The 27,709-nt window shown below is 46.0% G+C and overlaps 1 protein-coding gene across 3 annotated transcripts in view; it reads right to left on the reverse strand.

The window, feature by feature from the left end:
• The window catches only part of FUBP3 (far upstream element binding protein 3), a 136,674-nt gene extending 109,071 nt beyond the window's left edge, over window positions 1-27,603 (reverse strand). For 2 of the 3 annotated variants that reach the window (XM_073600482.1, XM_073600480.1), the window contains exon 1: window positions 27,391-27,603. In XM_073600482.1, coding sequence (XP_073456583.1) covers window positions 27,391-27,480 — 90 coding nt within the window. In that variant the 5' untranslated portion in view covers window positions 27,481-27,603. The remainder of the gene's footprint in view (window positions 1-27,390) is intronic. The other variant, XM_073600481.1, reaches the window with a different exon arrangement.
• Between the last annotated feature and the right edge of the window lie 106 nt (window positions 27,604-27,709).

Raw genomic sequence — 27,709 nt, forward strand, 5'->3', positions numbered from 1 at the left:
GAGAGCTTTCCTGCCTACACGTTATAACCTTAAGATTTTGGATTGTCCCTCACGTTATGTTCAGGTGACGAGACACTGAAGGTGGATCTACTGAAAGGGGACATTGGCAGGTTAAAAAAATTTTAAAAATCCAACAGGTTTTAACTTTCATTTACCATTCAAAACAAGAAAAAAAAAAAGGTTTAGCTTGCGTTTTACTTTAAGATATATTTCTATCTGAAGGAAAAATCCAAAGTCGTCTTAGATGCTTCCCATCAAAAGAGACTAAATACTAACTTCTTATATTTCCTGAGGACTTCAGTGATGTCCCACCAGAAGCAGCAACTTCCACCACTGAAGATCGGCTCGCAGTCATAATAAAGCCTTATGCACACCGGTTTATTGTAAACGCTGTTTCTCTGGACAGGAGAAAATCAGCGCTAAAAAGCACCCAAGCCGCGTTTTCTCAAATGCGTTTAGACGCGCTTCAATGCGCTCAGTCCCATTATTTCATTGGCCAGAATTTTAATTCATTCTGGCCCATTGAAATGAATAAACACTCAAGCTCTAAATGTGCCTAGCACTTAAGCCCATTTAGCGTCTTTTTTATTCCCAAAAGTTTCTCTTTTGAACGTGATTCTTCTGCGTTCAGGAGAAGGAGCTATGTGTGCATGGACACACAGGCTTTAATGAGGTGCGTTCAGGGGCTTATGCCCCGCACACACAAGCGGAATTTCCATTGGAAAAATTTTGGATGGCTTTTCCGACGGAATTCCGCTCAAGCTTGGCTTGCATACACACGGTCACACAAAAGTTCCCTGAACTTTCGACCGCCAAGAACGTGGTGACATACAACACTACGGCGAGCCGAGAAGTTCAATGCTTCCAAGCATGCGTCTAATTGTTTCCGAGCATGCGTGTTTTTTGCGCGTCAGAATTGCATACAGATGAATGGAATGTCCGATAGGAACTTTTTCCGACGGAAAAATAGAGAACCTGCTCTCAATCTTTTGCTGGCGGAAATTCCGCCAGCAAAAGTCCAATGGAGCAAACACACAGTCGGAATTTCCGACCAAAAGCTCACATCGGACTTTTACTGGCGGAATTTCCGCTCGTGAGTACGGGGCATTAGGCAAAAAATGCTAAAAGCCCCAAAATCGTCAGTATAAGTACCAGTGTGCATGAGGCCCAAGGCATCACCAATATCTCCAGTGACCTAAGCTGTCAATATGCATTCAACTCACTTTAGAGTCGGCATGCAACAAACCGGGTGCATTTAGGCTGAGTTCACACTTGTGCAATCACAGACTTCGCTTGTGATTCGCACCGCATTGCAGATCACACGCAATGTATGTGCGATGCGAATTCACACTGAATGGCTCAAATAGCATTGTATTTGCACCAAAATGGTACTGGACCCTTTTTTTGGTCCGCACTGGAATCGGATCGCAAGGGTGTTCACACTTATGTGATCTGATTCCTGCACCATTTGACAGTTTGCCCTGGGATCCGATCTGGGGGTGTCATTAACTTTATATTGACCATGTTTATATTGATTTGTTCATCAGCGTGAACCAGTGTGCATTTCAGGTGTGATGGGGGAACTGGCACTGAATCGCAGGGTTTCAACCGGTGAACCGGGACTGAGGGAGGTACTGTCATCAGTCTTCTGAAAAATTAGAAACAGCAAAGCCTAAACCAGGGATAGACAAATATGGAATTCAGGAGCCATTCTGTCTAGGAGCCTGTAGCATTTTTTTCTCTTTAGGAGCCAGCTAAATAGACAACTTAAAAACCTTAGAAGTTAGGGACCAACTATAATTTTTATAGAGCACTGTTTGCCTGGCGCCTAGGATTTGTCTAGCCTACTAGGTTATGTGATTAATCGTACACTTAGAATAATCCCCTATTTTATTATTACCTGATCTTAATGTAATGATATAGGTCTTCGAAAAAAAAAATAAAAAACAAGACAGACTGCTATAGAGGCTGGGTATACTTATGTGATGCAGGAACCAGTGCGATTCCAGTGAAAGTTACCGCATCGCATCTAACTCGCAGGCAGTTCACACTGCTCTCTGCGAAACACTGCGGGTGTCGAAAGTTAATGACACCCAAAATCAGTTTGGAGAACACAGTGCGAACTGTGGAATAGGATCGCATAGGGGTGAACACCCATGCAATCAGATTCCAGTGTGGACCAAAAAAAGGGTCCTGCACCATTTTGGTGCGAGTGCAATGTAATTTCAGCCATACAACCTGTATGGTGAATTTGCATCGCAAAGACATAGCAAGTGATGTGCACAGCAATGCGGTGCGAATCACATGCGATGTCAAACATCACATATGTGTGAACCCAGCCAGAAGGTTACAGTCTATCTTTAAGTGGAACTGCAGACCAATGCTATCTATACACAGGCATCCCTTACTGGATCCCTGGACCCTGCCATGCAGTTTTCCTCAAGGAAGGAGCAAAATACTTGGTGCCTTTTTTTCCCCCCTCAAAATGGAACAAGCAGCAGCCCTTAACACAAAGAGAATGATTAGGATAATGTGATAACAAGCACCTCTTTCAGCAACACTCATCTGCCCACGTGGAAATCTCACAAGGCTTGGACCAGGTTCACCACTTTGTAAGAACACCTAAGAGCCAAGTTGAAATGTGCTGGCTGTTGGAGCTTGATCTTTGGCTAGCACTCATATCTAAAGTCAAAATTTGGAGAGTGCAGTGAATGGTTAAAACCCACCAGTTTTTACCAGCTGGGTCCCCTTTAGGAGATCTGACCTTACTTCCTGTCCTGTAGACATAGGGTCCTTGCATATAGGCTTTGTCAGCTCTGTTCACCAAGGGTCCAGGAAAAGATCCTCTGTGAAATTGGGATCTGAACAGGACGGGTGTTAGTTTTGTGATATCTGTACCTGTTGAGTCTAATGCCTCGTACACACGATCGGACATTTCGACCACAAAATTAGAGGTCGACCGATGTGGGTTTTTCTGTGGCCGATGCCGATATTTAGAAATCAGGGCGGCCGATATATGTTGCCAATTTTTGCGGCCGATATTTTAGGCCGATTGTTTTCTTTTTCCTTCATCTCAAAGTCTAGGGTGGAGAGGTGGGGAGGAGGTTATTGTTTAGGGTAGAGAGGTGGGGTGCAGCCTATCAGTGCAGCCCATTAGTGCCACCTCATTAGTGGCCACCAGTTCAGCCTGTCAGTGTCCATTAGTGCCCACCAGTGCAGCACACCAGTGCCACCTCATTAGTGCCCACCAGTTCAGCCTGTCAGTGTCCATTAGTGCCCACCAGTGCAGCACACCAGTGCCACCTCATTAGTGCCCACCAGTGCAGCCTATCAGTGTCCATCAGTGCCACCTCATTGGTGTCCATCAGTGCAGCCTATCAGTGTCCATCAGTGCCACCTCATTGGTGTCCATCAGTGCCCACCCATGCAGCCCAGTGCCAACCAGTGTATCTCATGAGTGCCAACCAGTGTATCTCATGAGTGCCCATCAGTGCCCACCAGTGCATCACATCAGTGCCCACCAGTGCATCACATCAGTGCCCACCAGTGCATCACATCAGTGCCCACCAGTGCATCACATCAGTGCCCACCAGTGCATTACATCAGTGCCCACAAGTGCCAACCAGTGCATCACATCAGTGTAGCCCATCAGTCCCACCTCATCATCCGTTCCGTCCCCTTGCCTGGCCAAAGACAGCTCCACTCCTCTGACGTGCTGCACGCCTCGCCTCTGCCTCCAGACTACAATCCCCAGAATGCAGCGTGGCCGTTAACAGCCAGTTGGCGGCCGCCGCTGCAGACTTCCTCCACGGACAACAGAAAAAAAGTCAGCAGACAGCGGCCGTGATAGCAGCCGTTTAGACTAGATGGCAGGCGGCCGGGGGCGGGAATGGGTGTTGGATTTCCACCCAGCACGCCCCCTGCCTCAGATCCCTCACAATCGGCCCTTTTCCCATAATAATCGGCCGATGCCGATTTCTTTAAAAAGACGAAATGTTGGCCGATATATCGGTCAACCTCTACACAAAATCCATGGATTTTTTTGCATACACACGGCCACACAAATCTTGTCGGAAATTCTGAACGTCAAGAACGCGGTGACGTACAACACTTTCCTCACTAGAACAATGCAAGTGCAGCAGACAAAGAATAATTATATAGTCACTACCATTTATTTTACACACTTTAGACACAAACCGGGATTTCTTCAGAACACCAAAAGGTAAGAATCTGCAACATAGATCACCCAGAGGGGAAACAAAAGAGGAGTTACTGGTTAAACACTCACACCCCATATATCTATAATAAAGCAAATGCTGGTTGCTGTTACTATAATGTGACAGCTGTGTCTCAGTGGAAAAGTGCATGCAGACTGGACTTCAACCTCTGCAAAGACTTACAACTGGTTATCAAACTAGAAGCTTTCAGGTTCTGCAAATAAACTACAGATTATATCATACAAAAGACAGGAAGAGCCTACGTTGGTTTGTCATAGCCAGCTTCATGTAGCAGACATAGCGCAGGTCTATGCAAATCCAGCTAATTCTTTGCCTAATGTGACTTTCTCACATCTGCAATCCTATATTGTCTGACGGTCAAATGCTAAACCAAGCTGAGGGTACATGTTGAGGGAAAGGCTGGTAGGCAGATAAGTCTAAGGAAGGATAAATTATACTTATATGTCTGAATTTCCCTTTTTGGGCTGGTTCACACTGCTGTGGTGCCAATTTTGCAAGAATTTGATCCGATTGCGAATTTTTGGTTGCAAATTCTTTGTGTGTTCTGGCGAATCTACTGCGATTCTACAGCAAATATTGAAAATTGGTTTTCAAATTGGGAGGGGATGGCGATTTTATGTCTGGCCAGCCATATCAAAAAAAAAAAAAAAAAATGAATATTGCAGTGATGTGAATGTACAATTGCGTTTTCATTGCGAGTTCAATTGCAGTCTATGAAGCTGAATTTGCATCGCACACGGATCAAACTCGCGCAGGGCCCTTTTTTGTATGCAGGTTAGAGTCGCAACGCATTGATGTGAACTGCACTAATGGAAAACTATGTTATTTAAATGACTTGCAAATTTGAACAATTGCAATGGCTCAAATTGTGAATAGAATTTGCAGCAGTGTGAACCGGCCCTCAAGGCTGCTTTTACATGGAGGAGTTTTTCAAGCGCTTTTGCGTAAAAAAAAAAAAAACAAAAAAAAAAAAAAACAAACACACAATAAAAACGTACCTTCCCATTGAAAGCAATGGAAAATGCAGTAAAACCAGGGCAAAAGTGCTGCAAAATTGGGTCTTTGGTGTGTTTTGAGTCACATGTCCTTTAAAAACTGTTAAACTTTTAAAAACCGTAAAATCACCGCAAAAAATGCATATGCGTTTTTTTTTCCCCAGAGATCAGCGTGAAATTCCCCTAAATCTGACACCTTAAAAGTAGTTGTAAACTCTTACATATTGCCAGGGAAGTGACTGTTCTCAGGTGATATACAGAGTTTTAACAAATCATCCTCCAAGTTTTAACAGTTTATCTGCAGCCGTCTTCCCCCTACATGCATTCAAAGTGCAGAATTTAAACAGGATCTCTCAGCTCTGAAAAGCAGGGGGTGGGGAGCTGAGGTCTAAGAGCTAATTGGAGGGAAGGCGCACACACCCCCCTTCACACAGCTCACAGGAAAAGAGCTGAGGCTGTCAATCAGCTGGAGGTCCCTCCCCTGTCACCATTTTTCTCTTTTTGTCAGGAAAACTGTTCAGAAGTGACTTGCGCAGAGAACAGAGGAAGGAAGCAGCAGACAGAAAGAACACTTTGTACTCTGGATTAAGACAAGTACACACTATATATGCTTTGTATTTCATGTCAGAGGTTTACAAACACTTTAAATAAAACCTGCCATTAGAGAAACCCAGGAGGCTACCAATGCTGACCTCTATGACAGTGCTACTAACCTAGATAGCGGTTATAGGCTTTCTGGTCCCACATACAAAGATTCACAGAGGATCACAAACGGAGATGCCTCCATGTTCCCTCAACAGCATTAAATGAAAGCTGCCTCCTCCAGTCACTGCTATGTTTCAGGATCTTTTATAAAACTTTGGTTTAAAAGAAAATAAAGGTATATTTGAAGTATTTTTTTGTTTTTTGTTTTTTTAGTAAGAAAGAATGATTAAAGCCCATCAGGTGGTATTTGGTCATTTCCCATGGGGGTGAATTGCCTTTCACTTCCCATCCTAGAGAAAAGGACATTAGAATCCTCAAAGGGAGTAGAAAATCTTCTCTTAGACCAGGGATATGCAATTAGCGGACCTCCAGCTGTTGCAGAACTACAAGTCCCATGAGGCATAGCAAGACTGACAGCCACAAGCATGACACCCAGAGGCAGAGACATGATGGGACTTGTAGTTTTGCAACCCCTGTCTTAGACAGTTGTCACAATGACAACAGTAAAATTTGCATTTCCCATCCAGCGGTCACCAGGATAAGTCACACCCCCCCCCCCAATCTCACTGGACAGAGTCAGTGGTTGGCTGACAATTTTCCACCCAGCTCCTGTGACACGAGCTGATTGGAAAACAGAATTCAAGCCGGGAGGTGCCACCAGGGTCACCAACGGATTGAATTTTAGGCGATTCCCTAAATGCAGTGGTCTGAAACCCACACCACCCAGATACACCTATAGTTTTGTACACTTTACTTAATTAAATTGGACCTTACCAAAAAAGCAAGATACCGTAATTAATTCACGTCATTATAAGCACACTGCCACTTTGGCCTGCAGTAGACACGATTGTGAATGTATGCTTTTTAAAATTACAGTTTATCTGCAATTTTGATATACAAGCACATCTGCCGCTAAACTTGAGTTATCAGGCTGAGAACATAAGAACGGAGCAGGACAAAGCTACCGGACATAGGGCTTTGAAGAGAGATGAGAAAACTCTGCGGATATATGCTCAGCTCAAATTTCATGAATCGGGTTTACATCCACTTTAACTCAGAACATTTTCAATTCAATTAGTTTTCTCATCTCTCTTCAAAGCCCTATGTCCCGTAGCTTTGTCCTGCTCCGTTCTCATGTTATCAGCCTGATAACTCCTGATAAGTTCTCTGTCACATATGCTAAAAGCAGCCAAAGTTTTGTGTTGGGGGGGATGCTATAAATAGAAGAGCCCTGAACCATTCAAGGGACAGAGCTGAAAGTCTCTACCTATGAGGAAAAGGGGGTGTGTGCCTTTCCTCCAATCAGCTGTCTTGGCTGTAAGCTCAGACTTCACCGCAGTGCTAACCAGAAAGAGAAAATCTCCCAACAGGACCTGCACTTTCTAAACAGTATATAAAGATCAAGACAGCAGATATACATGTAAAAAACTTATATAGGGAGATCTGTTTCATCCCTATGTATATAATCTGAAACTGTTCACTTCACTGGGTATATGTGAGGGTTTACATCCACTTTAAGGAATGGATAGGCAAGCATTGTTGATGAATTTCTTTTTTTATGAAAAAGCAACATAAATGCTCTCCTTTTTTTCCTCACTTTTATATTAGCCTATGTGTTAATGTAAAGGATTAGTACATGCTATTAATCTATATCTTGTAGTTAAGAAAACTATAGCAATTAAAAAAAAAAAAAAAAAGGGGGGGGGGGGGAGTAGGCAAAAATTAGAGGAAGTGGTCTTATATTCACATATAAATATTTACATGATTGATGTTTTTTGTATATGGAAATATTTGTTTTTTCCACCCATTCTCCAATCTGTACCCCATTTATATGAACATACTAATAAAAATGAATTAAAAAGAGGAACTACGCTGCATCCGAGTACCACAAACACTATTTAATTCATTTTTAGAATGCAAAATCTCCCATCCATATCACCATGTTTTAGTTTGTTTTGCGAAAATCAAAAAAAACCCCGTTTGCGGCCATCTTGAGTAAAGAGCTCTGTCTGTGGCCATTTTGAGTAAGGGCAGATGGTTGCCCTTACTCAAGATGGCCACTCATCTTGAGTAAGGGCAGAAAGTTACTCATTCACATTCTGTAATCTATCAGCCCTTAGCTCAGGCATGCAGATAGGATGTAGTGCCTAGTGCTTTTTTTTTTTAGCTAATAACCTCCTCTACTGAAGACTCATGGGATGCATGACATTTGGTTAGGCCTGGAAACCAGGAAGTAACTGAAGAAAGGTAAATGTAAGGGAAAAAAAAAAAAAAGTCAAATGATATACTTTCCTGTTTACTAATGCCCAATGTTAGAGAGTGAAGTTCCAATTTACGTATACTTAAATGACTATATTATGTGTAATCCAAACAGTTTTCAATAGATTAGAAGTTCTGTATATTTTTGTTGCTGTCAGGATAAGTGGTCCAGGACAGGAAGTGCAGAAAATGCCTACAAAATTGCCAAAGGTGGTCCTAAAATTAAATACATTTTAGCTGGAAATCTATTGTTGCATGCTGCATTGAGCAAGTCACTAAAAATGTAACCTTAAAATATTGACATCAATAAGTCAGCATCTTTTATTGTACTGAACTGGTGCTAGGCTATTGAGTTTCCGCCCACCATTGCTGCTTGCAATCATTTAATGCAGGGGTCTCCAGACTTACTAAACAAAGGGCCAGTTTACTGGCCTTCAGACTTTAGGGGCTGGACTGTGGTCAGCGGGAGTAAACAGTGCCCCTTTGGTATTAGGTAGAGGAATGGTGCCCTACTGTTGATGTCAGTGGCAAGAATTATGCCCAATTTTAGGTGTCAGACAGAATAGTGTCTCATATCACTGGGGTGAATAGTGCCCCAAGGGCCGGATAAAGGCGAGCAAAGGGCCGCATCTGGCCCCCGGGCCGCAGTTTGGAGACCCCCGATTTGAAGCATTAAAACTATGACTTCCAATTACAAAGAATTTGTTGAATCTGAACTTGCAATTTCTCTCTTAGTAACCCTGCAAGTCAGTGAAGTCCCCCCCTAATGCAGCTTCCCTTGACAGGGTGACAATGCTGCTGCACTGCTCCCAAACTCAGTACACTAAGTTGTAGATAAAAGAACACAAGAAAACAAGTGTGGCATAGTTTGAGTATTTGACTCCCAGGGTTACTTAATACAACTTATTCATCATAATAATGACGTGAAATTAATAATAAAAATGTGTAGAAAAGAAACCACTTACACTGGCGGTCGGCGAGAGAAGCCTCCACCCCTGACACTGGCGGTCGGCGAGAGAAGCCTCCACCCCTGACACTGGCGGTCGGCGAGAGAAGCCTCCACCCCTGACACTGGCGGTCGGCGAGAGAAGCCTCCACCCCTGACACTGGCGGTCGGCGAGAGAAGCCTCCACCCCTGACACTGGCGGTCGGCGAGAGAAGCCTCCACCCCTGACACTGGCGGTCGGCGAGAGAAGCCTCCACCCCTGACACTGGCGGTCGGCGAGAGAAGCCTCCACCCCTGACACTGGCGGTCGGCGAGAGAAGCCTCCACCCCTGACACTGGCGGTCGGCGAGAGAAGCCTCCACCCCTGACACTGGCGGTCGGCGTGAGAAGCCTCCACCCCTGACACTGGCGGTCGGCGTGAGAAGCCTCCACCCCTGACACTGGCGGTCGGCGTGAGAAGCCTCCACCCCTGACACTGGCGGTCGGCGTGAGAAGCCTCCACCCCTGACACTGGCGGTCGGCGTGAGAAGCCTCCACCCCTGACACTGGCGGTCGGCGTGAGAAGCCTCCACCCCTGACACTGGCGGTCGGCGTGAGAAGCCTCCACCCCTGACACTGGCGGTCGGCGTGAGAAGCCTCCACCCCTGACACTGGCGGTCGGCGTGAGAAGCCTCCACCCCTGACACTGGCGGTCGGCGTGAGAAGCCTCCACCCCTGACACTGGCGGTCGGCGTGAGAAGCCTCCACCCCTGACACTGGCGGTCGGCGTGAGAAGCCTCCACCCCTGACACTGGCGGTCGGCGTGAGAAGCCTCCACCCCTGACACTGGCGGTCGGCGTGAGAAGCCTCCACCCCTGACACTGGCGGTCGGCGTGAGAAGCCTCCACCCCTGACACTGGCGGTCGGCGTGAGAAGCCTCCACCCCTGACACTGGCGGTCGGCGTGAGAAGCCTCCACCCCTGACACTGGCGGTCGGCGTGAGAAGCCTCCACCCCTGACACTGGCGGTCGGCGTGAGAAGCCTCCACCCCTGACACTGGCGGTCGGCGTGAGAAGCCTCCACCCCTGACACTGGCGGTCGGCGTGAGAAGCCTCCACCCCTGACACTGGCGGTCGGCGAGAGAAGCCTCCACCCCTGACACTGGCGGTCGGCGAGAGAAGCCTCCACCCCTGACACTGGCGGTCGGCGAGAGAAGCCTCCACCCCTGACACTGGCGGTCGGCGAGAGAAGCCTCCACCCCTGACACTGGCGGTTGGCGAGAGAAGCCTCCACCCCTTACACTGGCGGTCGGCGAGAGAAGCCTCCACCCCTGACACTGGTGGTCGGCGAAAGAAGCCTCCACCCCTGACACTGGCAGTCGGCGAGAGAAGCCTCCACCCCTGACACTGGCGGTCGGCGAGAGAAGCCTCCACCCCTGACACTGGCGGTCGGCGAGAGAAGCCCCACCCCTTACACTGGCGGTCAGCCAGAGAAGCCCCACCCCTGACACTGGCGGTCAGCGAAAGAAGCCCCCATCCCTTACACTGCAGCGGGAACGTGCCAACCTGCCACAGTATAATGACGGCTTGTCAGCAAGCGGTTAATAAAATGCTTTTGGAGTAAAAATCTATCTAAAGATAGCTTTCTATTTAAGATACATTAATTTATTCAGCATGAAATGGAGCTTAGTTATGTAGCATGAGGCTGTATATTCTGCAATATGCACATTTTTGGTAAACTCATTCAATGAAGCCAAGCTCTGCAAGCTGAGATAACATACACTGCATTGATGCATTCACACAATGTCACAGTAACCATGAGATAAAACAAAAGTTCAGGAATGTTCCTTTATCCCATTGTTTTGCAAATCTATGTACACTACAAATTGTATAATTGAATCAGTTCTGATATCGCTGTTTTACTAACCTGACAGGTTATTGTTCTAACTGGGAAACCTTCATTTTGTTTCCAAATATTAAAGGTTCTAACTATCAGCAAGAATAAGTCCTTACATTTAAAGAGCACCTGTCATTTCACATCCATCATGGCAGCGCCTGTTAGCGGCATCACCTCACCTGCTGCCGCCACATCCCTCACCTTGTTGTATCACTGCCGCATCACCAGCCGCCCCATTAAAGTGAATGGGACTGTCGGTGAGTTAATAGCAGGTCAGAGGAGGAACCAATGCAGGACAGAGATGACAGTTGTTCTTTAAAAATTATCATTTAAAATCAAGTTAAATCAAGTCATTTTTACTAGTGATTTAAATCAAATCCACCCTGTCTAAAACACCTGAATGTGTGAAGGTAATACCTCTCATTTAGACCCTGTATACACCTATGCATTTAATGTGCGGTATGTTATAATAAAATGTTTAAAAAAAAAAAAAAAAAAGTCTTGCTTCAATGTGCTTTCCCCAAAACATGTTGTATGGAGTTCAATAGTAACAACCCTAAAACGCATGCAGAACACCCCAAAAACAACACACGATGGGGGGGCAGAAGCAGGTAGGAAGCCGCAGTGAGGTTTGTAGAAATCCTGACAAAGTATATCAGTCCCTGAAGAGGACATAAAATAGAGTTTCACAAGGACTCCACAGGAAAACACACAGATGGCATATGAACCATATAATAATACACAATTCTTTAGTAGTAGTAGTTCTTGGTTAGTAGGCCACTACTGCCAAGATAAAATATTGGTCCTATTCTGATTAGCAGTACTACACAATTTCACTACCTTAGCAGCCCTCTGGTCCAGGTGATGACTACCCTGTTTTGGTCATAGGAAGCCCACTATAAAATGCTAAATGAAGAGTTCTGCCAAACCTGGTCTTCAGTTAAAATAAACCCCCATTAAAATGGAACTCAGCTGCCACGTTTCCCAGAGCTTTTTGTGAAGTTTGGGTGAAGAAAAGTCAACAAATCCAGGCATTATCTGTGTTTTTCTGCTAGCAGCTCTAGTAAGGGAGTATAGGGCTGGGTAAGATTACAAACATCTGTGACATTCAGGGGCACTGAAATTAGAACAAAGCCGCATGAGCAAAATAGATATCCTATCAGTTTCTGCTCAGATGGGGGAACCCAATGCTGAACTGCTGATTTTAGCAAAGAAAACAAAGTGCATTCAGTTTGCATCCTATGACAGATAACCTAGAGGTGAACGAAGCACCCTACTACTGTACCCCCCAATATACTGCAGCTCTCCTGTCATAAGGGAATGTGAATGGCGAGGTTCAATTTACTGCAGGAATGGAAAAGGTTAACCAATCTGTTTTTGAAGCTGTAGGCACCAAAGACGGTCATCCTGATCCTCAGTCACCTCCTATCTATAGCCAAAATGTCTCTAGTTTTAGAGACCCTGTCAGGTATTTATCACTACCTATCTTGGAGATTCATCCTGTTTGCACTAGTGACCCATTGTTATCAAATAGAAAGACAGTTTGAAATGTTACAACTGTCAGATTTCCTAGCCTAGTCTGACCAAAACTGGTTATAAACAATGAACTGGATTATGCAGTGAAGTCACAACCTAAACTGCATACTTGTTACAGGTCGGTGATAATGTAGTGAAGCCTCAAACATCTAAATTCAATACAACATGGTGGAGCAACAAAGAAAAAAAATACATTTTAAAAATCACTGTAAGAGGTAAAAACACAAAAATATACACAAAGTACATATAGCCATTTTTTTAACATAGATAGAAAGAACTAAAACCCTTACCAAGTTTTTATGGTCTGTATTCCCTCCCTCGCTATTTATCCCAGTGCTCTTTGTCATTGAGACAAAGTGAGTGGGAATCCAAAATTGTTAAACGCAGTGGTCAATTCTGAGTTTAAACTTTTACCTACAGGTAAGCTTATAACTAGGGGTGCACCGAATGGGTTTTTTAGGGCTGAAACAGATACCGAAAATGAAAAATACACTAGGCCGAAAACCGAAAAGGTCTGTTTTTAAAACATTTTTATATTTTAAATAAAACTTATACATTTTTATATAACACATTGCTGATAGTATTAGCAAAAATTTCCATGCGGTGCACCTCTAGCAGATATGATACAGGAGATGGTCAGAGACTGCAGACGTGGTACAGGAGATGGTCAGAGACTGCAGACGTGGTACAGGAGATGGTCAGAGACTGCAGACGTGGTACAGGAGATGGTCAGAGACTGCAGACGTGGTACAGGAGATGGTCAGAGACTGCAGACGTGGTACAGGAGATGGTCAGAGACTGCAGACGTGGTACAGGAGATGGTCAGAGACTGCAGACGTGGTACAGGAGATGGTCAGAGACTGCAGACGTGGTACAGGAGATGGTCAGAGACTGCAGACGTGGTACAGGAGATGGTCAGAGACTGCAGACGTGGTACAGGAGATGGTCAGAGACTGCAGACGTGGTACAGGAGATGGTCAGAGACTGCAGACGTGGTACAGGAGATGGTCAGAGACTGCAGACGTGGTACAGGAGATGGTCAGAGACTGCAGACGTGGTACAGGAGATGGTCAGAGACTGCAGACGTGGTACAGGAGATGGTCAGAGACTGCAGACGTGGTACAGGAGATGGTCAGAGACTGCAGACGTGGTACAGGAGATGGTCAGAGACTGCAGACGTGGTACAGGAGATGGTCAGAGACTGCAGACGTGGTACAGGAGATGGTCAGAGACTGCAGACGTGGTACAGGAGATGGTCAGAGACTGCAGACGTGGTACAGGAGATGGTCAGAGACTGCAGACGTGGTACAGGAGATGGTCAGAGACTGCAGACGTGGTACAGGAGATGGTCAGAGACTGCAGACGTGGTACAGGAGATGGTCAGAGACTGCAGACGTGGTACAGGAGATGGTCAGAGACTGCAGACGTGGTACAGGAGATGGTCGGACTGCAGACGTGGTACAGGAGATGGTCGGACTGCAGACGTGGTACAGGAGATGGTCGGACTGCAGACGTGGTACAGGAGATGGTCGGACTGCAGACGTGGTACAGGAGATGGTCGGACTGCAGACGTGGTACAGGAGATGGTCGGACTGCAGACGTGGTACAGGAGATGGTCGGACTGCAGACGTGGTACATCAACGCAGCCTCACCAGTGCCCATCATGCAGCCTGCCTGTGCCTCACCAGTGCCCATCATGCAGCCTGTCTGTGCCTCACCAGTGCCCATCATGCAGCCTGTCTGTGCCTCACCAGTGCCCATCATGCAGCCTGCCTGTGCCCCACCAGTGCCCATCATGCAGCCTGCCTGTGCCCCACCAGTGCCCATCATGCAGCCTGCCTGTGCCCCACCAGTGCCCATCATGCAGCCTGCCTGTGCCTCACCAGTGCCCATCATGCAGCCTGCCTGTGCCTCACCAGTGCCCATCATGCAGCCTGCCTTTGCCTCACCAGTGCCCATCATGCAGCCTGCCTTAGTATGTCAGACAGGATCAGGACAGTGTTAGCAAGGCAAAGCCAAGAACAGTGCTCTATCTATGGAGGAAAGCTGTCAGCACACCGCGATAAGGAGCGGCTTGTCGGTATGATCAGCGGGAGGAACATTATCAGTGTGCAGCGCGCCGTGGGGGTTAAGAGTGCAGGACTTGTTGTTTGACATGCTGTTAGAAACAGTGAGCCCGCTCAGTGAAGCTCAGCTTCACTGAGCGGGCTTCACTGTTTCTAACAGCATGTCAAACAAGTCCTGCACTCTTAACCCCCACGGCGCGCTGCACACTGATAATGTTCCTCCCGCTGATCATACCGACAAGCCGCTCCTTATCGCGGTGTGCTGGCAGCTTTCCTCCATAGATAGAGCACTGTTTTGCTTTCTGCCTTTCAGCCGCCTCATCGAGGAGGGAGGGAAGGGAGGAGAGAAGAGGGAGGAGAGGACTGGACGGGGGCGCTCCAGAACGACACCCCTGTACTGGGCGGCACCAGGCCCGCCCCATTTTCGGCTCTATTATCGGGGTGTTTTCTCTTTCGGCAAAGTGCCGAAAACATCATTTTCGGCCATTATGTTTCAGTGGTCAAAATTTCAGTGCATCCCTACTTATAACAAGTCTTACCAACAGGTAGCGAACATAAGGAGTATCTCCTAAACTTGCACTGTTTAGAGATTTATATGGGCTCCAGAAGCTCAGTATTCACAGCACACTGTGTGCTGATTGAAGAGAGAGCGCTGTGTTATGATGGTGACTCCCATGCGCAGGAGTGATGTCATCGTGGCCCAGCCATTTAAATAGCTGGCGAGCACAAACCCTAAAGGAAGATTGGATGAATGTAGAAGTGCCAGGAGCAGTAACAGCTCAGCGCTGGAGAACTCCATTTCAAAAGGTCAGTGTGTGTGTGTGTTACAATGTTCTAGTTTGCAGTGCATACTAGCACATTATGGCATAAACATATTCAGGGGGCCCAATTAAAAAAATTTAAACAAAGAAACTGTAGAGCTGGCTACCGTTTTAAAGGAGAAATAGGGCCAAAGCATTTTTGGCCCTACTTCTCCTATGGATCATAGGAGTCCAGTTCGTTCTGCACTGATGTGACCCATTCTCAGCCAACAGTGGGGTCACCCAGATACCTGTAACGAAAGCTGGCTCAACCTCTCTGGCTGGAAGACTGAGCCAGCTGCTCCTCCCCTCCACAGCCCTCCAGTGAGTGCTTACCTCTCTCTGCTCAGAGCAGAGGGGAAGAACTGAGCAATCGGCAGTGTTTGATCGCTCCGTTCTCCATATAGGCGACAAGGGACAAATATAGGATCAGATCGATGCTGCATCCACCTAGGTGAGCGTAAGATTTTTTTGTTTTACACCCCATATTTCTCTTAAGTTGTCACCAGTAGAGATGATGGCAACATTTCCCATGGGGACACCTGTTCCGGTAACATCTGCTCACATTGAAGAGATTCTTCTTGCTTCCTGTTGAATCCCCTGGACAGGAAGTGAAGGAGGATTTCCCCAAAGAGAGACAAACAGCAAAAGAGTAATGGAAACCGATTTTTACCCTACCCGTCTATCAAAAAATGGAGAAAAAAAATGGCTATTTATTAATGCTGTCTATACTATTCCTTTAAACAGTAAACTGTGGGGGAATATTACCCCGATTCTTAAGAAAATACTGGGAGTCACTGACCTAAAACAAGCATGCAGGTCAGGTGTTCCAGAACTTCCTTTGAAGCATACTTGTTCCAGTACTGTCACATCATGTACACTTATGCCCCGTATACACAATAGGATTTTCCGACGGAAAATGTTCTATGGGAGCATGTTGTCGGAAATTCGTACTGTGTGTAGGCTCCATGGGACATTTTCCATCGGAATTTCCGACACAAAATGCTCAAAGTTCCACGCATGCTCGAAATCAAGCAGAAGAGACGCACTGGCTACTGAACTTAATTTTTCTCGGCTCGTCGTATGTCACCGCGTTCTTGACGTTCAGAATTTCCAACATTTGTGTGACCGTGTGTATGCAAGACAAGTTTGAGCCATCATCCTTCGAAAAAAAACAAACATGGATTTTGTTGTCAGAATGTCCGATCGTGCGTACGGGGCATTAGTGTAAGTATAGCCAGGTGTTTTTGAGCCTTTTAACATTTTTATGTGCAACTTGCAGTACAGGAGCAGATTTTCGCATTTTCTGGCCGTATAGTCTTAAATGTGAGCACCTGAAAAACTCACTTAAAAAAAAGTCTGTGGGGCCAAACAAAAGAGATTCTGCGTTTCACACGATAAGGGACAATAAATTTGATCATTGAGTCTTCATCTTGAGCCTTTTTTTTTTGTTTTGGGAAGGGTGCAGCAAAATGCTCAGGTGTTTCAGCCTGTTCACACTACTATTTTAGGTGTGTTGTGTTTTACATGCAGTATCACAGAACTAATTTGATAATATTCGACCAGGCATTAAAGCAGGCTTTATTATTATTTTTTTTTTTTTTTAAAACACCGCACCTAAAACCCAAAAGGTGTGAAAAAAGCCTTATAGAAGACAATACACATGAAAAAAGTTATAGGTAAACTTGAACATAAATTTTTAGGTAAAGAGATATAAAGCATTTTTTGGATTAAGGCTCCATTTACTAGAAACAGACATTCCAAAATAATGATGCAGTGGTTACAGCAACAAATACGCTTACTGATTACAACCTCTCATTTCCAACTCCAAAACCAAAGAAACGCCACACATTACTGAACAGCTGCATAACTAATAATGCCTCCGGGGACTTGCCAACATGGTATGGGGCAAACTGAATGAATGAGACCAGCTTCATTTAATTAGTGAGAAATTAGGAGAATGGGAATTGTCAAAAGCGAGGAATTAAGGTGCTCCTAACACGGTTTAAAATGTTCCAAAATGTGCTGGAGTTCAGGAACCCAAAAGCCGCCTTAGACCCTATTGAAGAACCAAGGATCCCAAATCCTGGCTGTACATGGGCCTATGGAATTAAAGAGACAGCGTAACTTTTCTCATTCATGGTGAGGCGAGTAGCCCCTTATAGCCCCCCTCCCCAGCAGGGTATAATAACCTATACACACCACTTCCCCACTTACAAAATCCACCATGGGTAAGCCCAGATATCAGCCCTTACCCAGGTGAAAGCACTACTTTTTCCCCAACAGAACAGTGTTTGGGTCATTAGAGTAATGGCTCAGAGAGGGAAGGCAGCCAAGGAGAGTGGATCGGGCAAGCAGAAAACAAACATTTCGCACAGATGTCTTTCATATAGTCACTGAACTCGCAATGAAATGCGGGTTTGAAATCACTCGCAGGATTTTATACCCGTCTCCAATGTGAACAAGGGCTAAAACCTGGTTACTTTGCACAGCTGCACCAGATTCTCTGTGGAACATTTTTAGTACTTCTTGCCCAAAGGCACCAAACATTTTTAGCAGTTTTACTAAAACTCCCCATGTCTCCCTACGGGGGGCAAGCATCGGGGTAGACGCAGGGCTAAGATTCCCTTTGTCAGAGCCTCCATCAAGCACAGTAATTACCTCATTCTAAATCTCCTAAGACTATCAGAGAAGGCTTAAAGTATTTGTAAAGTCTCGTTTTAAAAAAAAAAAACAAACCTGTCATTACTTACCTCCTTTGTGCAGTTTGTTTTGCACAGAGCAGCCTGGATCCTTCTCTTCTCAGGTCCCTCCCTCCTGCCGAGTGCCCCCAGAGTCAACAGCTTGCTATGGGGGCACCCAAGCCGAGTCACAGCTCTGTGTGTCCATTCAGACACGGAGCCCCGACCTGGCTGGGCCCACTCTCTCCTAACTGACTTTGATTAACAGCCGCGGGAGCCAACGGTGCTGCTGCTGTGTCTCAGCCAATCAGGAGGAGAATCCCAGATAGCCAAGACACACATGGACAAAGCTGGAGAGAGATGGGGCTCAGTTATGTAATTAGGGGGTGCTGGGGAGGTTGCTACACACAGAAGGTTTTTTAATCCTAATGCACAGAATGCACGAAGATAAAAAAAAAAAAAAAAAAAAAAAAAAAAAAAAAAACCTTCTGCCTTCACAACTTCTTTAAAGGCCAACTCCATCTTTTGTACCACGTTACACTCCTTTTTAGGGTTTTCTTCCCGACAGCAAAATGGGTTCTTCACCCCTGCAGTCACATTTGAAATCAGTGCAGCTGTGAAGTTCTGCCCACACAGCCACATAATTTACAGGGATCTTTTAATACATGAACTACAAGTCCCGTCTAAAACTGAAGAAGATGGACTTGTAGATTTCAATGGAGTGTGGTGATCAGCTCTCCAACAGAAAGCACATACCTCAGTACGGGCAGACAGCTGGAGAAAGAGGCTACACAAGCCTGGCAATGCACCCACAAACAACTGATGCAAATATATATGAGATTTTTTTTTTCCATTAAGGTGGACTTCGCCTTTAACGTCACAAGGCGGATATCTAGCTATGAGGCTGCAGGCACAGGAGTGCTTAAATACTCAAATCATAGCAGGACGCGCCCTGCTATTTTTCAGACAAAAAAGGTAGATTTCAGGGTACTAAGGGCACAATTAACACTTTTTTTAATTTTATCCATAACATATACAGCTAGCAAGAAAGGCTTTGCCATGTTACAGGTAAATGACAGGGGGCTTGGCGGTGAAAGGAGGAGGACTTGATCTTAGGATGAAGTCCACGCACCATGTGCAGCCCAAACCTAGGACCCAAGATGCTTTCACAAAGACGGATTTGAAGATCAGCACTCTTACTTTAGAAATGTTTTAAGCCAGGTCAGTTTTACTTTAAGAGAGCTGCTGTCAAACTCATATACAAATCCAAAAGGCTGGCTACCCTGGCCAGTTGGGCCCAAGAGCCAGTAAACAGCCATTGAACTTACTGTCCAGTTTCTTCATAAATAGATTTCCATTACTTTTTAGAAAAAATGTAATATCATCAAGATTTTATATACAAGTTTTAAACCATCAATGACTAAACACTACAAACAAACTATAGTGATACAGAAAGACAATCCAGCAAGTGTTTCAAGACATAGGAATTTTCACAGGCCATTGAAGAACTTCAAGGGTCTAGGACAGGGTTTCTCAACCAGGGTTCTATGGAATCCTAGGGTTCCTCAAGAGTTTTCTAAAGGGTTTCCTGGGCAATGAAGAGTTTATTTCCCAGTAACCACTGATGTCAATTATCTCTTTACCTCTCTGTAAAGGGGCAATGTTCCAACTATTCAATAATGTAAAGTCTAGTACATATTGCAAGTTTTATTTTCATTCGAACCAGCGGGCGGAAGGAAAAAAAAAACCTGACAGCTCAGGTCAGCTATCCAATGTTAGTACAGTGATCTCCCCTGTTGTTCTATTGTGTTCTGACAGGGGGACAGCCCTCCACCAGAACACCTTCCGGTCAGCAGACCTTTTTCAGCCATGTACCCTCAACAGAAGTTGCCCAAATGGCCAGCTTCTGTCGGACCAGCTACAGTACATTCTTACTGCTGCCGGGAAATTCAAATCCAGCTCTGTGACACACAGAGATTGCCACTCTAATCTGGGCACTGGCAAGGCTGCATCTGATGGGCACTGGCAAGGCTGCATCTGATGGGCACTGGCAAGGCTGCATCTGATGGGCACTGGCAAGGCTGCATCTGATGGGCACTGGCAAGGCTGCATCTGATGGGCACTGGCAAGGCTGCATCTGATCTCCTGTATCATGTCTGCTAGAGGTGCACCGAATGGAAATTTTGCTAATACTATTAGAAGTGTATTTATATTTAAGAGATTGCAGACATGATGCAAGAGATGGTTAGAGACCGGAGGACATGATACAAGAGATGGTTAGAGACTGCAGACTGCATTTTTCTTGACCTTTCTTGCACTAAAGGTGCCAATAATGGCCAACAATAAAGTCATATTAATTTAAAATATTGATTAAAAAGTTGAATACAATTAAAAATATATATAAAAATATAAATATATATTTTTTTAAACTGTCATTTTCGGTTTCGGGACCAAAATTTCCATTCGGTGTACCCCTAAAACCCGATTTATGAAATTTGAGCAGGGCACATATGTCTGCAGTGTTTTCTTCTCTCTCTTCAAAGCACTATGTCCGGTAGCTGTCAGTTGCTCAGTAGCTCTGTTATCAGCCTGATAACTTCTCACACCTTCTCCAAAACGGGAGATAGGGGAGGTTGCTATAAATTAGATTAGCAGTCAGCTTGCTGTCTAAGAGCAGACCTCTGCACATTCCTTTCTTCCTTTGCCTATGTAGGGGGGGGGGGGGGGGGGGGGGGTTCCTTTCCTCCAATCAGCTGTCTTGGCTGTATTCCAATAATTCACTCCCAGTGCCAACCAGGAAGAGGAAAACTTTAAAACACGGAGAGCACTTTCTAAAGGATATATACAGACGAAGACAGCAAAAATAGATGTAAAACTTATATGGGGTGATTTGTTTCATCCCTGTGTATCATCTGAGACTGTTTACTTCACTGGGTATATATGTGAGGGTTTACATCCACTTTAAGAATTCTCCCATTGGCCAATGGTAAGGGGCACTACCATTTTAACTGTGGGTGTTTCTTTTCTGGCCAATATTAATATTTTGTGTTGCATTTCATAATTGTTAATGAAACAAGCAGCAAAGGTGTTTTGGGTGTCAGATATGCTAGGTATGTTACATTCTTTATTCTTTTAAGTATTATTATATTTACAATTTACTGACCATGCAAATGTACCGTGAGCTAAAAGGCACATTCATTTAGCAGGGGCTCTGAGATATTCAAAATGATTGCAAGGGATACTCTGCATTAAAAAAAGGTTGAGAGTGACTGGTCTAGGAGGAACCCATTAAGACAAATGGTCTTTCCCTCTACACTTCAAAATCTGCCCTCAACGGAAGAAACTGGGCATGGGCCAAAACAAAATTCATTTTTTTTTTGCCACACATAAGGCCCATAGTGTAAAGAAAAACATTCAGGAACCTGTGATAACCAGGCCAAGAAAAAGTAGAGTTAGCTACAAAATGAACAGCCCCAGATTAAGTCAGTAACAGAATTGGTAAACAATTGTATATCTCCATCAGCCCTTCTCAACATTTTACCCCATAGGAACGCATGATATAGGTTTTAGGTCTCATGGGAACCCTTCCCAAACTAATTCTTTCTGGGCCAGTAGGAACAACACCCCCTTACATTATTGGTCAATTGAAAGAATGCCCCTTTACAGTGATAGTCAAAATGCCACCCTTACAGACAACCAAATAGATCATTGGTATCATGCAGCTGGCTCTGCCAAGTGACACTGGCCCTGGAGGTATGTGGTGCGATTTAATGGGAGGAGGTAAATTTGCTACAGCTTAAGGAACCCCGTAGAAAGCTCTGGGGGAACCCTGACTGAGAGACTGACTACTACTAATATCTCAGGCACCAATGTAACGGTTTTGGTACACTCCCTTTCTGGCTTACAGGTATAGCACATTACATAGAATGTAAAAAAAAAAAAAAAAAAAAAAAAAAAAGACAAAAGGTCCATGTAATTCAACCAAAGGAAAAATAAATAGAAAACCTCCATATAAAAAAATCTCATACCCACAGTTGATCCAGATAAATGCATAAAAGCCCTTTAAATAGCATTATCCAAAATCCTCCAGCAGGGGAAAAATAAAATCCTTTATGATCTCTCAAAAGGGGGTACCACAGTAACAAAAAAAACAAAAAAAAAAAAAAAAAAAAAAACACCCATACAAAGTACCACCGCCATCATTCCCTTGCCCATATTTTCCTTAGGTACCTTGTGATGAGTTATTTCAGATTGCAAGATTTTGCTGTCTCTGCATTTACATATTATACTACAAGAACAACAGTTACAAAGAAAGTAGAAGCAGGTAATAGAAAGGGGAAAAAGACATTGACATTAAAATATAACTTTATTTGTTAATATGTGACAGGAGGGTCAGTATAACAAACAGCAGTCCATGACAAATCAGAAAAGTTAAGGAGCCATAAATTCCAGGCAGAAGGTGTAAGGACAGCCAGCAGGAGGACAGGAGATGAAATGGTTAGTCTAGATCCCAGAGGCAGGCAGCCAGTGGCTTTCAAGATGCTGAGGAACTACAAGACCCAGTATATGTAATGACCAGTTTGGTTGTCCGTTAAGGTAGGATTTGTTGCTACATAACAGTATGACATCAAAGGTTTCCCTGACCTAACAGAAGGGAAGCAGCGCAAGAAATTCATTGCAAGTTAGGTTTTGAAGAATTGCACTCTTGAGATGTAAAGCAGAGGGACAGACTAAACTGTTGGTACTCAATGTCTTTCAAGATGTTGGAGAACAATAAGTCCCAAGCTCATCAACAGGCCATTCTAGGATTTGTAGGGTCCACAACATCTAGACACCACAGGTTGCTTAAACCCACTAAGAAAAGGGTCAGTCCACAAAAGGTTGGATGCAAGCTAGTTCAGAGATGTGGAAGCGGAGATCTTCAGGCAAGTAAAGAAGGTAATAGTGGTGATGCTGAAAAACTGTAAGCTCTGCGGGTCAGGCCATAGTCTAGAGGAGGCTATTCTACAGCTGGGGAGCCTAAAGTTCCAGCAATGCTGTGATTGGCAGCTCCACAGCAGCTACACATCACAGACTGCTCAGAACTACTGAAAATGTTACTATACATAGAAATGGAGGACAAGGAAAGCGCAGAATCCAGGAACATCAATTCCTGAACCATTCAAGAACTAAAACATATGGAGGGGAAATCTGACCAGACACCTGGATGTTAACTGTATAAAATGTTTCCATTATCATGCATGTGTTCATGTCTGTAGGAAGGGAGGGGATACTAGATAGAGTACAAGACATTGGAAGAACTCTGCTGAGAAGATGCTGGTTGGGAGGGTGCTAGCTCAGCGAGCCAGACACTGAATGGGAAAAAAAGTAAGCTCTGTGGATCAGACCCGGTCTGTGCGGGAGCAAGTGTAAGCTCTGTGGATCAGACCCGGTCTGTGCGGGAGCAAGTGTAAGCTCTGTGGATCAGACCCGGTCTGTGCGGGAGCAAGTGTAAGCTCTGTGGATCAGACCCGGTCTGTGCGGGAGCAAGTGTAAGCTCTGTGGATCAGACCCGGTCTGTGCGGGAGCAAGTGTAAGCTCTGTGGATCAGACCCGGTCTGTGCGGGAGCAAGTGTAAGCTCTGTGGATCAGACCCGGTCTGTGCGGGAGCAAGTGTAAGCTCTGTGGATCAGACCCGGTCTGTGCGGGAGCAAGTGTAAGCTCTGTGGATCAGACCCGGTCTGTGCGGGAGCAAGTGTAAGCTCTGTGGATCAGACCCGGTCTGTGCGGGAGCAAGTGTAAGCTCTGTGGATCAGACCCGTTCTGTGCGGGAGCAAGTGTAAGCTCTGTGGATCAGACCCGGTCTGTGCGGGAGCAAGTGTAAGCTCTGTGGATCAGACCCGGTCTGTGCGGGAGCAAGTGTAAGCTCTGTGGATCAGACCCGGTCTGTGCGGGAGCAAGTGTAAGCTCTGTGGATCAGACCCGGTCTGTGCGGGAGCAAGTGTAAGCTCTGTGGATCAGACCCGGTCTGTGCGGGAGCAAGTGTAAGCTCTGTGGATCAGACCCGGTCTGTGCGGGAGCAAGTGTAAGCTCTGTGGATCAGACCCGGTCTGTGCGGGAGCAAGTGTAAGCTCTGTGGATCAGACCCGGTCTGTGCGGGAGCAAGTGTAAGCTCTGTGGATCAGACCCGGTCTGTGCGGGAGCAAGTGTAAGCTCTGTGGATCAGACACGGTCTGTGCGGGAGCAAGTGTAAGCTCTGTGGATCAGACACTGTTTGAGCAGGAGGGAATGTAAGCTCTGTGGATCAGAATCTGGTTATGCGGTATGAAGGGTAAGCTCTGTGGATCAGACCCTATGCAAGGAGGAAATGATAGCTTTACAATCTATTTACAGAAAATAGAGTACAACTTTTGGGGATCAGATATAGGTTGAGAAAGATAAAGTTAGCTAGTGGGACAGACTCCAGGTGATGAAAGCTGAGAGAGACCAACTGGGCAGACAATGGTTGGGGAAACTGAGTGTTAGCTCTTGGGTTCACATGCAAGTTGTGTGAGGTAGTGTGATAGTTCTGTGGCACCCACACTAACTGGCTGAGATGGAAGGGTAGTTTGGGGTTTCAATGACAGGCAGGGTGAGAGAGTATTGTTGTGAGGTTCAAACACTGAGTAAGATGAGGCTCTAGCTCTGCAGGTGAGACTATTGTAGGGGATTTAGTGAGTTCTGACATCAGCTGGAAAAAGGAGAAAACTCTGTAGGCCACACACTGGCTGTGGGTAGATAACATGAGTTTTGGGGGAATTAAGGGGGCGGGAGAAGCATTAGCTCTGTGGGTCAGACATGAGCTAGAGGACATGAAGGGTTAGCTCTGTGGGTCAGATATGAGCTAGAGGATATGAAGGGTTAGCTCTGGGGGTCAGACATTGGTTGGAGAGGATGAAGTGTTAGCTGTGTGGGTCAGATATTGGTTGGAGAGGATGAAGTGTTAGCTGTGTGGGTCAGACATGTGTTGATGGGGATGAAGTGTTAGCTGTGTGGATCAGATATTGGTTGGAGAGGATGAAGTGTTAGCTGTGTGGGTCAGACATGTGTTGATGGGGATGAAGTGTTAGCTGTGTGGGTCAGACGGTTGGAGAGGATGAAGTGTTAGCTGTGTGGGTCAGACATGTGTTGATGGGGATGAAGTGTTAGCTGTGTGGGTCAGATATTGGTTGGAGAGGATGAAGTGTTAGCTGTGTGGGTCAGACATGTGTTGATGGGGATGAAGTGTTAGCTGTGTGGGTCAGATATTGGTTGGAGAGGATGAAGTGTTAGCTGTGTGGGTCAGATATTGGTTGGAGAGGATGAAGTGTTAGCTGTGTGGGTCAGATATTGGTTGGAGAGGATGAAGTGTTAGCTGTGTGGGTCAGATATTGGTTGGAGAGGATGAAGTGTTAGCTGTGTGGGTCAGACATGTGCTGTTGGGGATGAAGTGTTAGCTGTGTGGGTCAGACGGTTGGAGAGGATGAAGTGTTAGCTGTGTGGGTCAGATATTGGTTGGAGAGGATGAAGTGTTAGCTGTGTGGGTCAGACATGTGCTGTTGGGGATGAAGTGTTAGCTGTGTGGATCAGACATTGGTTGGAGAGGATGAAGTGTTAGCTGTGTGGATCAGACATTGGTTGGAGAGGATGAAGTGTTAGCTGTGTGGGTCAGACATTGGTTGGAGAGGATGAAGTGTTAGCTGTGTGGGTCAGACATGTGTTGATGGGGATGAAGTGTTAGCTGTGTGGGTCAGATATTGGTTGGAGAGGATGAAGTGTTAGCTGTGTGGGTCAGATATTGGTTGGAGAGGATGAAGTGTTAGCTGTGTGGGTCAGATATTGGTTGGAGAGGATGAAGTGTTAGCTGTGTGGGTCAGATATTGGTTGGAGAGGATGAAGTGTTAGCTGTGTGGGTCAGACATGTGCTGTTGGGGATGAAGTGTTAGCTGTGTGGGTCAGACGGTTGGAGAGGATGAAGTGTTAGCTGTGTGGGTCAGATATTGGTTGGAGAGGATGAAGTGTTAGCTGTGTGGGTCAGACATGTGCTGTTGGGGATGAAGTGTTAGCTGTGTGGATCAGACATTGGTTGGAGAGGATGAAGTGTTAGCTGTGTGGATCAGACATTGGTTGGAGAGGATGAAGTGTTAGCTGTGTGGGTCAGACATTGGTTGGAGAGGATGAAGTGTTAGCTGTGTGGGTCAGACATGTGTTGATGGGGATGAAGTGTTAGCTGTGTGGGTCAGATATTGGTTGGAGAGGATGAAGTGTTAGCTGTGTGGGTCAGACATGTGCTGTTGGGGATGAAGTGTTAGCTGTGTGGGTCAGACGGTTGGAGAGGATGAAGTGTTAGCTGTGTGGGTCAGATATTGGTTGGAGAGGATGAAGTGTTAGCTGTGTGGGTCAGACATGTGCTGTTGGGGATGAAGTGTTAGCTGTGTGGATCAGACATTGGTTGGAGAGGATGAAGTGTTAGCTGTGTGGATCAGACATTGGTTGGAGAGGATGAAGTGTTAGCTGTGTGGGTCAGACATTGGTTGGAGAGGATGAAGTGTTAGCTGTGTGGGTCAGACATGTGTTGATGGGGATGAAGTGTTAGCTGTGTGGGTCAGATATTGGTTGGAGAGGATGAAGTGTTAGCTGTGTGGGTCAGATATTGGTTGGAGAGGATGAAGTGTTAGCTGTGTGGGTCAGATATTGGTTGGAGAGGATGAAGTGTTAGCTGTGTGGGTCAGATATTGGTTGGAGAGGATGAAGTGTTAGCTGTGTGGGTCAGACATGTGCTGATGGGGATGAAGTGTTAGCTGTGTGGGTCAGATATTGGTTGGAGAGGATGAAGTGTTAGCTGTGTGGGTCAGATATTGGTTGGAGAGGATGAAGTGTTAGCTGTGTGGGTCAGATATTGGTTGGAGAGGATGAAGTGTTAGCTGTGTGGGTCAGACATTGGTTGGAGAGGATGAAGTGTTAGCTGTGTGGGTCAGACATTGGTTGGAGAGGATGAAGTGTTAGCTGTGTGGGTCAGACATGTGTTGATGGGGATGAAGTGTTAGCTGTGTGGGTCGGATATTGGTTGGAGAGGATGAAGTGTTAGCTGTGTGGGTCAGATATTGGTTGGAGAGGAAAGGCGTGGGTCAGGGCCTATGACAAGGCCTCCGGCCTAGAAGTCTTCCAGCATCCCCGGGCTGTCTCTATCTCCCCCTCCCCGCCGTGTGGCCCAGGAATCCCTCCCCTCCTCCCATCCACCCTCCCAGGCTGAGCTGCGGCCTGCTCCCCTCCCGGACACGGCCGGCCTCACCTGCCGGACCCGGTGGTGCAGCGCGTCCGCGAATCCGTCGGACTTGATCCCCACGGGAGCCGCGCTCTGTCCCGGCACCAGCTCCGCCATGGCACCCGCCACCCACAGGAGGAGGCCGCCGCTTTCACCACCGACCTCACTCACTGCGCCCGGGGACCCAGAACCGGAAGCTCAGGCCGATACTGCGACAATTACTTCCGCCGGAAGAGGGGTGACCCAAATCTAGCAAGGCATAGAGCGGTCTCAGGATGACGTCAGTCCGGGTCAGAGCAAGGCTGCACCGGAAGTCCCCGATACAGACATGTGTTATGTGTGAGGC

Source organism: Aquarana catesbeiana, linkage group LG09, assembly GCF_042186555.1.
Source record: "Aquarana catesbeiana isolate 2022-GZ linkage group LG09, ASM4218655v1, whole genome shotgun sequence".
Classification (NCBI taxonomy): Eukaryota; Metazoa; Chordata; class Amphibia; order Anura; family Ranidae; genus Aquarana; species Aquarana catesbeiana.